At 36.9% G+C, this 12,961-nt stretch overlaps 2 protein-coding genes across 4 annotated transcripts; one reads left to right on the forward strand and one right to left on the reverse strand.

Moving 5' to 3' along the window:
• Positions 1–2,792: 2,792 nt before the first annotated feature.
• On the forward strand, positions 2,793–6,802 carry LOC113049530 (ankyrin repeat family A protein 2). 2 transcript variants are annotated; one of them, XM_026211944.1, is made up of 9 exons: positions 2,793–2,889; positions 3,569–3,871; positions 3,972–4,130; positions 4,213–4,278; positions 4,717–4,814; positions 5,025–5,150; positions 5,415–5,481; positions 5,576–5,656; positions 5,817–6,802. In XM_026211944.1, exons 2-9 carry the CDS (start codon positions 3,619–3,621, stop codon positions 5,870–5,872), a joined length of 906 nt encoding a protein of 301 aa, XP_026067729.1. In that variant the 5' UTR covers positions 2,793–2,889; positions 3,569–3,618; the 3' UTR covers positions 5,873–6,802. The 2 variants fall into 2 exon arrangements, with proteins under 2 accessions (XP_026067729.1, XP_026067730.1); XM_026211945.1 differs by having other exon boundaries at positions 2,812–2,889; positions 3,498–3,871.
• Positions 6,561–11,820, reverse strand: LOC113049531 (transcription factor BTF3). 2 transcript variants are annotated; one of them, XM_026211948.1, is made up of 6 exons: positions 11,676–11,820; positions 10,829–10,897; positions 10,632–10,745; positions 9,930–10,131; positions 7,912–7,968; positions 6,561–6,922 (listed from the first exon to the last, which is right to left on the reverse strand). In XM_026211948.1, the coding sequence occupies exons 2-6, from the start codon at positions 10,895–10,897 to the stop codon at positions 6,876–6,878; spliced, it is 489 nt and encodes a 162-aa protein (XP_026067733.1). In that variant the 5' UTR covers positions 11,676–11,820; the 3' UTR covers positions 6,561–6,875. The 2 variants fall into 2 exon arrangements, with proteins under 2 accessions (XP_026067733.1, XP_026067731.1); XM_026211946.1 differs by having other exon boundaries at positions 11,613–11,746.
• Positions 11,821–12,961: the final 1,141 nt, after the last annotated feature.

Here is a 12,961-nt window from a genome sequence, read left to right on the forward strand (position 1 = left end):
TACATTTCTGAGCAGAATTTTTGACCCTAGTCATGAAACTTGTTAACCTTAATTGATCTATCCTAAGCAGCTACAATATTGCTGCATATTTTCCAAACTACCCTCCATTTATATTGTCAGTGCCTCTAAAGCCTAATTTTTTAACTATTAATCTCCTAGTTTCAACAAAAGTTTTCAACAAATGCTGCATTATGTCTGTTTGTGTTGGAACAGTTTACAGTTTTTTTTTTTTTTTTTTTTACTTGGATTAATCACATTCTTCAAATCACTTCTAATCCTATCCGGCATATGAAACAGAGTTTGATTATTCTGTTAAGTGCTGTAACTCAAACAATGCAAATTCACTCTTTCATATTTGTCCGAGATCATAAATACTTAAGATTTTGTAATCTATTAGCTGAATGAGCATTATTATTTTGTTCTTTCTAATTATAGAAACAGGTAAAATTATTGCCTAGAATTCCTCTATTTAAGATGTTATAGCCTTGGCATTTTCATACATAGGGCAAGTGCATCTTCTTTGGAGTTTTGCACATGCAGTAAACAAACAATCAAGATATTCTTCTTGCAAGTCAACAGAGTGTTGTTCAGTAGCTGAAATTAGCCTTTATGAAAATCATTGCTAATTTCATAGAATATGGTTGAGTAGGGATTGGGATGAAATTTAGTTTCAACTCAAGCAGGCCTTCCGGAGCCAAAAAAAAAAAAAAAAAAAACAGATTAGTGGAACATAAACTGGCTAAGTCCTAAACAAGAGCTTAAAATGCTCCCTCATCCCACAAAGTCTTTAATCACGCAGTTAAGAAATCTCCACTTTGGAGCTTTAGAGGCATGTGTGTGAGTTAGTTTCACAGTCAACTCAAAACAAACAAAAAGTTAAAGCCTTGAAACACGAGTGTTCAGAGTCGAGCAAAAACAGCAAGCAGCTGAATTAGATCCTTCAGATCAGCTTCTCAGAGAAAAGCTCTCTGCACACAGGTCAAGCAGGGCCGTTGAAATTGTTTGTATTTACATATTCATCTTAAAATTTTATTTGTTAAAGCTTACACTAAGACAACGTAGTCTAATACAATGTACAAAACAATGGCAAAACAGTACTGCAGTCATTTTTAAGAACATTAGGATCTGTTTGTGTCCATGCTATTCAACATATTACCAAAGGGGTCGCTGCTCTCTTAAATGTGACCTGAAGTTTTCATTTCGAGGATGATGAAAGACAGACAACAGAAAGTATATATATATTTATATATAGTTATTGAATTTATTATTTATAAAGTTATTTGACAAAGAACACAGTGATTAATTGACCTCAAAAGCATTTCCATGTGCAGTGTGTATTTAAAGACTGGGGCTGAAGGCTGGTAATAGTGTCTGTTTCAATCACTGGCATAAATTCCTTCATTTACACAGGGGTCTGGACAAACAGTGCACTAGAGAGTTAGTGAGAACAGAAAAGTGAATGGAGCTTAGAGGCTGCTATAGCAGAACTTTGACAGGTTGTGTAGAAATATTAAGTATATCCCATATAATCTGATTAGCATTGTGCAACCAGAAGGAAAAAAATAGCAATATAAATGCATGATCGCATAGCTGATAATGGAATACAAAATCATAGAGGCTATGAAGTATGAAAAATGCCATAGCCCTCAAAAGCACAGACTTTCTGGATAGTGAGGATAAAACATTGAAGTTGAACTGCTTTCTTCTTTTTATGAAAAATGAATAAAAATTAAAATAAATCATGCATCACAAAAAAAACAAATGTTTTTCAATCATAGTTTTCATATTGTCTTCATCAAACATCCCTTACATATTACAGTGAGAAATACAGCTGTCTGATTCAGTTCTATGCAAGTGGAGAATGGAAATGTTATTATTATCTGGATGTTTTTGCAGTGGTTTGCAGTGGGACAGACTCTAGTCTACTTTATTTCCTTTTCTGTTGTTTGGACCAGATTTTACATAAATATTTAGGCATTGCTCCACTCGGTTCTGAGAATGGCTTTGATAGAGGATTACATATCCAGTGACCACTAATTCCAAAATTACACAAATATTTTGTTATAAACAAATGACAAAAACTCATGCTCAAACATATATAAAAAAAACAAATAAAATAAAATAAAACAATTCATAGATGGCATGGAAAATTGGCTTCAGACTCCAAACAAACATAGGCTATCACTCATGTTAGAACTCATGTAATAATATTAATAATAATAAAATATTTAAAAATAATTAACTTAAAACAAATGGGGGGGGGGGGGGGGGGGTCAATCAAAAATTCATGCAAATGTGAATAGTGCAAGGCAGGTAGAAACCGTTTTGTCATTGCAGTTTCAAACCGTTAGGGTGAATTCAGGTCAGTTGGGTCAATTTTTGACATTGAGATGAATGGATAAAAAAAGGCTCAATTATCCTAAATTAAACCAAAGTTTTGGAAGAAGGACCGTTTTGATAAAGTAAAAAGTGCAGCAGGGTGTTTCTTGAAAACCTTTAATTCCCACATATGATTTCATTTATTTCTTGCCCTTTATCTTTAGATTATATTATATTAGAGTATTGTTTCACCCTTGTCCAAAACCCAGACTTTCGTTATGAAAATAATAGAGACCAGAAGCTTAAATTTACTATTATGACCAAAATAAAGTGGAAAATAAAAAAGTAATTTTAAATGTTTATTGCATGGAACACACTTATAGCCAAGTTTATAGCGATAGTTGCAGAAATAGCAGTGAAAAACACATTTTACCATGTACAGTATACAGCATGTATTCACACATTAGATGAACACATTTGACTCCACCCTCTCTGCGTTCGAAAAAACTTTATTTACACTCAACCTCAAGAACATCCCGTCGTTTCAAAACAAACGATATTAAATACTCGGTAGGTATAACTGATTGCAATATTTAAAATAAACGACGGTTTACATTTATATAAATGTTCATTAATATACGTTTAACCATTTTTTTTAATAAGACAATGGCCTCAGTCCGTTAATCCTGCTTTAGAAATCAAGCTATGCTCCAAAATGCCCTAACGTGAGGCTAACCCGGTGCGCTCTCTTCATATGCTTGAATTAAGAAGTATATGTACAGTTTTTCTTTCACTTACTGTTTATTGTTAACATAGTGCAACCTATAACCGTCGTTAGGGCTGACCTTGTTTTGGTCACGCTGCCATTAAACGCGTTCGTCGGGCATGTGAGATTATGCATTGTTGTGCAGGATTAAAGGGCTTTTTCAAACGTGTGTGGTTTAATTTCCAGCACAAAAATCTGTTATAATACTATAACGGTATTCATGGAGTCGTCTTAGTGATGGTTGCGAGGTTATAGAACCAAAGTGAGGCACAAAGGTCAACTAAAAGACAGCCTTTCAAATGATTTAACCACAAGAGTTGCAGGTGTTCATATGAGCTACATTGTTTTAAATCAAATTAATCATATTGTTCAAATATTTCAGCTAATGTAAAATTCTCTCTAAATATACCAGGTACAAAAGCTTCATTCTGCATGGGAACTAAACATCATCCACTCACTGTAAGGGTTTGATTTCTATTTAAGGACAAGGCTGCAGTAGCTTGTTTTGGGATATCACAGATCGTGAGTGGCCGATGGCATCAGAGGAGATGGAGGGTCTGTGCTCATTACCAGAGGTGACGAGCATCAAGGTGGAGCCGTCAGTCAGCATTGGCTCAGCAGAGGATGCCAACTCGCAGAATGCCATGGGCATAAAGTTTATATTACCCAACCGCTTTGACATGAACGTGTGCTCACGCTTTGTGAAGTCACTGAACGAGGAAGAGAGTAAAAATATCCAGGACCAGGTGAACTCTGATCTGGAGGTGGCCTCGGTCTTATTTAAAGGTGAAGCAAATGATTGGAGCAAAACAACCTTCTCTTGAGTCAATGTAATTTTAAGCAAATTCTTTTAAATATCCTGTATCCGTTTTTTCTCTCTCTACAGCGGAGTGTAATATTCAAACATCTCCCTCACCTGGTATTCAGGTTAGGCATGTTTACACGCCATCAACCACCAAACACTTCTCTCCAATAAAGCAGTCCACCACGCTCACCAACAAGCACCGTGGAAATGAGGTCTCATCCACACCGCTGCTTGTTCACTGTAAGTCTTTATTTCTCATTCTCAGGGTATTTGTCAACCTAATCTTTAAAACTCTAACCATTTCATATATATTTTTTTCTAGCTCTGTCTATACATCAGTTGGCGGCACAAGGAGAGATGGTGTTCTTAGCCAGTCGAATAGAACAAGGCTAGTTAAAATTAATGTGATGTGAAGCAATTTGAACTTACATACAGTACACTACTGCTCAAATTTGGGGTTGTAATGGTTTTTCAAGTTTCTTATGCTCACCTATGCTGCAGTTATTTGATCAAACAAAAAAAAAACAATAATGCCATGGAATATTATGATGTAAAATGCTTTCTATTTTAAATAGAATCTGATAGCTGAAATTTCATTAGCCACTTCAAAGTCATGTCTTTCTAATATGCTGATTAGGTGCTCAAGAAACATTTTTCTTTATAAACAATGTTGAAAACAGGTGTGCGTCAAAAATTTTTGTTAGTATCAACTTATTCTAAAAACACCTGAACGACCCCAGACGTTTAAACAGTAGTGTAATTTTTAGCTATATATGTCTAAAATTGTAATAAATGAGGTCTTCTTTCCTGTTTCACTTTGAATTAGAGTCTGTAATAAACCTGCAGGATGAGGAGGGATTCACCCCACTGATGTGGGCGGCAGCTCATGGACAGATCGCTGTGGTGGAGTTCCTGTTACAGAGTGTGAGCGCATCATACACACTCCAAATCTACCTGCACAAAGCTCTCAGCTAGCATTGCTGCCATCTTCATTCCATGAGCTCTTCATTCTGTCACCTCTCTTTCATTCTTTTGAGATTTTAGCTAAAAGGCTTTGAAGAATCACCTGATACACAACGCAAAAATACAATTCTATAGCTGGAACTCCAGATGCTCACAGCTCTTTTATTTCAGGGTGCAGATCCTCATCTCTTGGCCAAGGGAAGGGAGAGTGCACTGTCACTAGCCTGCAGTAAAGGGTACACCGATATTGTCAAAATGCTTATCGACTGTGGAGTTGATGTCAATGAGTATGATTGGGTAAGCGGTCAAATTATTGATTCGATTCCTGAATACATCTAAAGCTATGACCTGTGAATGATAATCTGGTGTTAGTGACCTTCATCAAAATATGCTGGCAGTTTTATAGCTATGCAAAAGGATAGGAAAGGTTTGTCGAGTTTGAGACGTTTCCTGGTATTGTTATATGGTGTAAATATACTTCTATGACTTTAATCTTTAGTAACCAGAATCAATGTTTATGCAAACTGATTTGCACCTAAGGCAGCGCTTATGTTTTTCCAGAATGGTGGAGCACCGTTACTTTATGCAGTGCATGGTAATCATGTTCGCTGTGTGGAAATCCTCTTAGGTAAAAGGCTTACTTTGAACTAATTTCATTGCAATGCAGTGTTTAGGTATTTTTGTTAAAAAAAAAATTTGTATTATTTCTGATCACTGGACAGAGAGTGGAGCTGACCCAACCATGGAGTCTGACTCTGGGTTCAATGCTATGGACATGGCTGTGGCGATGGGACACCGAAATGGTAGCTATAACATGATTACCATCAGCATTAAATGAATAGGGTCTCCAAAACGTAACATGACTATTTTATTAAGTACAAGTAATGCATCTTAAGAATATCATACCTGGTCTTTGTGTTGGTCTCATCGGCCATTGTAATTCCTTGTATTGTTGCCTCCCAGTCCAACAGGTCTTGGAGGGCCATCTTCTGAAGCTTCTGCAAGGTATCAAAGAATAACCAGAGCAACTACGAGAAGAGTTAGAGTGAATATTTGAGTGTTGATTATGATGAAGTGGACAATACTATTTTGCATGTTTGCTGAACACACTTTATATGAAGTTAATTGTCATTTTTTTTAAATCCACCTTGGCACAGATCAACAAACATATGGCAATTGATGAGATCGGAACTTAACCGTTTTGAATCTACTGATATATATATGTGGGTTTTGTTTCATGTACGTGTGTTTTAGGTCACTGATTTTTACTTAGTTCCAATGTGTACTTGAAAATATATTTATTTTGACATTTAAATTAAAAAAATAATCATTTTCACATTAAACTTAACTGGTATTATGGTTTATCAAACTAAATCTGGGTACTTTAGAATCACTCGAGTGGAAAAGAACATGGTAAACCATAACAAACATAATTTACAGAGAGAAAAGTACTAGTTCAACTGTCACTTGTTATTGCTATTTCATTCCCAGGTTTTTACACTTTGAATGCCCGCTTTTAATGCAAGTCTTGTGTTACAACACTGTAAATAAACCTTAATTTATACTTGAGCGTATGTCTGAAAAACAACTTTTTTTGTACTAATTACATAGAAATAATTGGGGTTGAAAATGATTTGTTTTAAGTGACCAGCATGGAATGATCTCATCCCCAATTAAAACAAAAACACAAAACAGTATTTAATAAGCTTTTTTTCAATAGCAAATATTTATTTCCAGATGTTGATTCAAAAAGGCTACAATGAATGAGCCTCAGTAACAGGGAAGGTTGGAGGCAAAGATGCCTCTTGGACCGCACAAACACACTCAAAACTGTGCATGAACTTGTGTAGTACAATCGATCTCACACTCTCAGCTTGGACACATGAGGGTCACATCAGTGCATGAAAAGAAAATAGGAGATTCGGGGATGCAATATATATTTATAAAATAAAAAAAATAAAAAAAAGTCCCACAAGTTTCCGCTGAGACCAGAGATTTCAAACGCCTTTCCTTCCCGTGACGTTAATTTGCCTCATTCTTTGAAGCCTCATCGAAATTCTCCACAAGGTCTGCAAAGAGAGAAAACAAGGATTCAGTAAAACAATACCAGGTTTACATGCAGTCACTGACAATTCAAAGGGATTAAAAACTGAACACTTGTGGAAAACGGGATTTATGAAGAAACACTGGACATCCAATAATTGTGGAGAGTGAAAGACGAAATCTCATCTTTATGAAACAATCTGTAAATGTTTATAGAAACATGATCTGAAAGGCAATTTCTTTGCTTCTCTCTCACTTGTGTGCCCACGTGTGCAAGTAATTTCCATAGAGAACATAAACGAGCACTGGGGGACTCAAAAGTCCACAGCTGTAAAAATGAAACCACAGAGGATCAAAAGCAGGTTGCCTTTTAGGAGATGAAATCTGATAAAACGGAACATCAACTTTTCTGCCTCAGGGCATCAGAATGGAAATCACTAACAGAAGGCTGGACTTTGTTTTCAGAGGGGACAGAAAGGGCTGAATCTCAGTAATGGGCACAATAGCACAAGCTGTTAACTGTTTTTGTCATCACACGGGTGAGCTAATTTTGCAGTGTCGGAGATGTAATCATACTGTACATGTGCAAGACTTGGGTTACTAACTGGAGTTTGCTCAGGGAGGAGAACTGGGGAATTGTAATAGCAACCGTATGTGTTCGAACCCCTCTCTTTAAAAAGAAAGCAAACTGAACCTTCAGTGCCCATAAACAATAGAGGATATTTTAAACACTTGTATATGATGACAATGTAAGAGCCAAGACAACCTGCTGAGACCCTCCTTTTTTGGAAATTTCTAAGACTCTGTCCTAACGCAAGCAAGTGTGCTTTGCTTACATTACCACACGCACAGAAACCCATATGGTAATAATTGTGACGCTCAAGCTAGGAGACATAAAATACACAAGGAATAATAGAAAATGTAAGCAAATAATCTTATGGTTAATGCTACAATTTAAAATACAAGGGATGATTTTTTAAAAATGGATGGGGGGGGTTCAGAGCAACATACTGACCTGGAACTTCGTCGTCATCTTCCTCTCCACCAGCTACTGGTGCCTTTCCATCACCAGCTGCAAGAAAATGGAGAATTTAAAATAACGTTCAAAAAATTAAATATCACTCCTAACAAAGCCTTCAGAAGTACATTAACCAAAATTAGGGGGGGAAATCCACTAGGTCAAACAAACCACAAGTAAAATACATAGTTCATGCTTGCTTTGGACTAAGGTTACACAAACTGGGGTTTGTAAATTGAGGAAAACTAATTAATGTAAAAAAAAAAAAACTACAATTGACGAACTACTTTGTTTGCATGCGTATGATGTGGCCATTAACTAACATTAAAGAACTGACGACATCTGAACGTGGTGTCAAGTGGTTTAGTCTCTCTTTAGACCAAATATTTCCCAAACTGGGGTTTGTTAGTCCTGGAGGTGCAGCGAGTTCTTCAGGGGCAGGGGCTCAAACGTAAAATGGGGCAATGTTAAAAAAAACAAAAATTATAGGTCTAACGTTACCATTTTATATTTTTGCAAGAAGTCACTTGCGGTCATCAAGCCTGCATTTATTTGAAAAAAATTTAAATATACTTTCAAATAATTTTTTGCAATGCTAATCAACACAATGTATACTTTTTTCAGGATTCTTTGGTTGAAATAAAATTTTTTTAAAAAAGCAGCATTTATTTAAAATATAACTTTTGTAATCAACACTGCAATTCAAAAGCTTGATCATTTTTTTTTTTTTAAAGAAATTAGTTTTTATTCAGCAAGGATTTGTTAAATTGATGGAAACAGTGATGGTAAATATTGCTATTGTTTGAAAATCTCTCTATTTTTAGTAATTGTGGTTCTTAAATTATCAATGAACCCCATAAAAGTATCACAGGTTCCAAAAATATAAAAAAACAAAAAACAAAAGCAGCACAACAATTTTCAACAATGGTTATAGATCAGCATATTAAAATGATTTCTGAAGGATCATGCACTGAAGACTGGAGTATGCAGAGAATTTAGCATTGCATCACAGAAATAAATGATATTTTCAAGTATATTCAAATAGAAAATTATTTTAAATTGTAATATTTCGCAATTAGTTTCTTCAGCATTTTTGATCAAATAAATGCAGGCTTGATAATATTCACACAAAAGGCCTGTAGATGACACTTAACTGCTGTATCACACAATCATAAGTCAATTGAATTCTGATTACCATTACTGAAACTTTTTGGCACCACACGGTTTTGTGTAGTGCTTTTGTAGTCATGCAGAATCCATTTTCTCAGATGTAATTTGATTTATAAAATGAGACAAACCACAGATCCAGATTTGAACTTGTGCCAGATCATGATTGGTGGGTATATTATAAATGAAAATGGGCATTGCAGAATTAGGTAATATTCTATACTATACAATGCATGGATTTTTAATTAAATCAACACACTAGCTTTGATTGATGAAAAAAAAAAAAAAAAATTAAAATATAATTTGGTTTATTTTCTTCTGTCGACCCACTCACTGAAAGAACCATATATGGCTTCAGAGTCTAGGTTTCCAAACCGACTGTGGAATATCAGTCAGTCGAGCGAAAAGCACGCAACCCATAGCAACGCCTCAGATTGACGCATTTAATAAATAAACAGGAATTTTCTGACTTTTGAGCAATTAGGTACCATTTTTTACACTTTGTCAGGTTAACTAGAATTCAAATGCAATTTGTTTTATGGACCACAATATTATTGCTATTTGTCTGAGGGGGACACTTTTGAATCATTTTGAAAAATGTCAGGGGCTTGACAAACAACAAACTAAAAGTCTATTTTAAAGCATAGGCTACTCTCTAGGGACAGAACAGCAGCATTGACACACCCCTCCCCCAGAACATGAGCTTACACCTGTTAGTTTACACCTGTTAGTCACTTTGTGAGGCCAGTTAGTTTATGCTGCTTGCTGCATAAAATGTACAAAATGAAATGTGACCTGACCTGTCTCAGACTTGTACAATCTGACTCAGTTTTGAGAACAGAACACACCTTGTTTGGGCAGGGCCTCTGCAAGTCTGCGCAGACTGGTCAGGCTGTCGGCACCCAACTGGTTGAGTATAGAGGGCAGCATCTCTGTCAGCTGCTTGGTCTCTGCGTGGCCTGTGATGGTGAAGGTGTTGGCTGCCAGTGAGGCCTGGACTTTGGGATTGTTGAAGTGGATCACTGTGCCCTGGTTTGTGAACATGTTCACCTGAAAAGCAAAATTTGAATGATGTGTGTGTACACAGAAAGACATTTTAGACATCTGTGGCACTGGACCACTCGAGTTGCACAAGTATATTCGTAGCAATAGCAAACAATACATTGTATGGGTCAAAATTAATGGTTTTTCAAAAATCATTAGGATATTAACTGAAGATCATGTTCCATTAAAATGTTTTATACATTTCCTACCTTATTTTCTTTTTATAAGTAATTTGTATTTGCTAAGGACTTCATTTGGACAACCTTAAAGGTGATTTTCTCAACATTAAGATTTTTTGCACCCTCAAATAGCTGTCTCTTGGCCACATTTGTACATCAAACCATACATCAATAGAAAGCTAATCTATCCAGCTTTCAGATGTTTTATAAATCTCAAATAAAAATGTCCCTTAGATTTATACATCATCTGAAAGCAGATCACTGGTCACATATGACTGGTCACATTTGTAAACAGAATGGGTGTATTCAGCCGAAACCAAACCTTACCTCCTCAATGCCAGAGATGTTATTTACTCCCAATTTCTTCAGGGAGAACTGGAGCTTTTTGTCATCGGCAGTGGCCGTTCTGTGGACCACCTTCTTCTTTCTGCGGGCAGTACCCTATCAAAACAAATACCATCAGTGTGTCTGCGAGATACTACTCTTGTTAGACATGACAGCTATTTAACATGATATTATCTTACCTTTCCACCGATGCGGACTTGCGCCTGCAACTTGGCTAATTTCTCCTGGTTCATTATGGTTTCTTTCATCTGTAAGACACAAAGAAAGATGTTAATGCTACTGAGTGGGGCGGAGTGAAGTCATAAAGCACAAAAGAGTTGTTGGGGTGCGGTCTGAACGACACATTCAGCAGACAAGCTTTTTTAGTCCACAAGACAGAAAACCTTAATGCACATCCATTACGAAATCGTCCAATTCAAGTCTTTGTTCATTTTCAAACATTGTGAACAAATCAGAAACGGCCTTTAGTAGAGAAAGAGTTGTTAATAAAAAGGAGCAGACTATGGGCGCTGGTTGTCAGGCCTGTTGAGCAAGAGCGACCACTCGACTATATTAACTTAAAGTTAGTTAAAATCTGATAGTTTTTACACCCTCGACGTAACACTTCCAGGCCGATAGTATTATGCAGCCGTTCAAAGTTTAAAATACAAAACAATGCGACGGGATTGCGCTCAGAATAGATACTCGCTCTCGTTTCACTAAGAAAACCGTTTTTAGGAACGCTGAAGGAGAAGACGCAAAATAAATGGAAACGACATTAGAATTCTGTTTGTAAATTTTAATGTATGAACATGGCTCATGGGGTTTGTTTGCAGTGAGCTAGCAGGAGTGCTAATCTCACGCGCTCTCAGGCCTGGGTCTCCCCCAGCAGGGCCGAGTCTCACCCGAGCCGGTTCAAACATCTTTTCGCGGGTGATTCCTACAAAACAGCAGCCGCGTGTGGTAAATAAGGTACTTATTTACCTTGAGCCTCGGAACCGGGGGCGGTTGTGCAGGAAATAGAGTATTTTAAAGCTCCTCACTGACCTGCACGCTAGCAGCAAACACACGCGGAGAGCAAGATGGAAGCGAGAGAGGACGACGGAAGTGACGACAGGACTGAAATGCGACGCAGTGGGCTGGATCCAGAAACCATTCCTGCCCACCCCGTACAAGTCTGGGCCAAGAATAGTGCTCAGCCAGCGAAGTTTGTGCGGTATTTGTGTAAGGCTATAATGTATGTTGATTTTGTCAATATGCAATGTCAAATCAATACGCGTATGCTTTTTATAAGTATTAATAACATCTGTTAGAAGAAGTCTGGCAGATTTACTGCTGGGTGGAAAATTATTATCAATTAAAGTAGCCTATATTAATAGCCTAGCTATAGAACGATATTTACACAGAATAAATGTAGATAAATTCAAGCCTTAAAGAGTAAGACTATCAATTATTTTACTAATCGAAATACAGGACTGTATAAACAACCAGACCTATTTTTCAGGGATAAATGCGTTTACTTTCAATAGGCTAAATGTGTGATCTGGAATGCTGAAACGAGCTAACCGTAACTTTATTTTAGTTGCAACTATAACCTCAGTTCAGTTGTTATTGTATATGTGTAGCCTATTTAAATACATAAATGTAGGCTATCATAAAGAGCGTTGCAGATGTCCAACACCTCAGAGAATTTTTCTTTTTCCATGTGGATGCAAATCTGGGGGAAACGTGTCTGTAACTGTGGAAGTAACCAAACGTTGTAGCTATTACTGAGGAATATTTTAAAATAAATTATTTTCCCACTTACTCGAAATATTAGAACACCGATAGTTACTGTGTATTAGGCTACTACATCATAATAGCTGCTATTTAAATACATTACTCCTAGTTGGAGAGCAGGAGAATTTCTCAAGCACTTTCGAAACGCACACATAGGTCTACTAACCATTATAACTTTCAATCGGTTTTATTTCGTGTATGTGAAATGTATTGTAGAGTAGGCTACATCCGAATCCCTGCAGTTCACATTATATTCATGGGACTTGTCACCCAGAGCAGCCGTGGCAGGGAAGTGCTTTCATGGTACCCCGTGGCACGGAAAGCGCCTGCTAACCCCTCTGGGACTTTAGAAACACTTTAGATGTGGTTTAACCACACATGCAAGCCCTGACCCGGCTCACTGCGCCCCGGTTCTCAAAAACTCGGCAGAATAATTAAACCACAGCCAATATGAACATCACTGGCAGTTCTTGTGATGTCAGATTGCGCATACTGTCCTCCTTAATCACCAGGCCTACTAACACCCAGCTGATTTATTTTTAAAGACTGATTAT

Source organism: Carassius auratus, chromosome 30 (assembly GCF_003368295.1).
Source record: "Carassius auratus strain Wakin chromosome 30, ASM336829v1, whole genome shotgun sequence".
Taxonomy (NCBI): domain Eukaryota; kingdom Metazoa; phylum Chordata; class Actinopteri; order Cypriniformes; family Cyprinidae; genus Carassius; species Carassius auratus.

Bases quoted from the DNA above. Each gene is read 5' to 3' on its own strand.
- LOC113049531 (XM_026211948.1), bottom strand. From the start codon at position 10,897: ATGAAAGAAACCATAATGAACCAGGAGAAATTAGCCAAGTTGCAGGCG. The intron at 10,132-10,631 runs GTAAGGTTTGGT...TTTGCTTTTCAG, and splicing joins ACATCTCTGGCATTGAGGAG to GTGAACATGTTCACAAACCA. The intron at 7,969-9,929 runs GTGTGTTCTGTT...ATTTTCTTGCAG, and splicing joins AGAGGCCCTGCCCAAACAAG to CTGGTGATGGAAAGGCACCA.
- LOC113049530 (XM_026211944.1), top strand. From the start codon at position 3,619: ATGGCATCAGAGGAGATGGAGGGTCTGTGCTCATTACCAGAGGTGACG. The intron at 5,482-5,575 runs GTAAAAGGCTTA...ATCACTGGACAG, and splicing joins CTGTGTGGAAATCCTCTTAG to AGAGTGGAGCTGACCCAACC. The intron at 5,657-5,816 runs GTAGCTATAACA...GTTGCCTCCCAG, and splicing joins GGCGATGGGACACCGAAATG to TCCAACAGGTCTTGGAGGGC.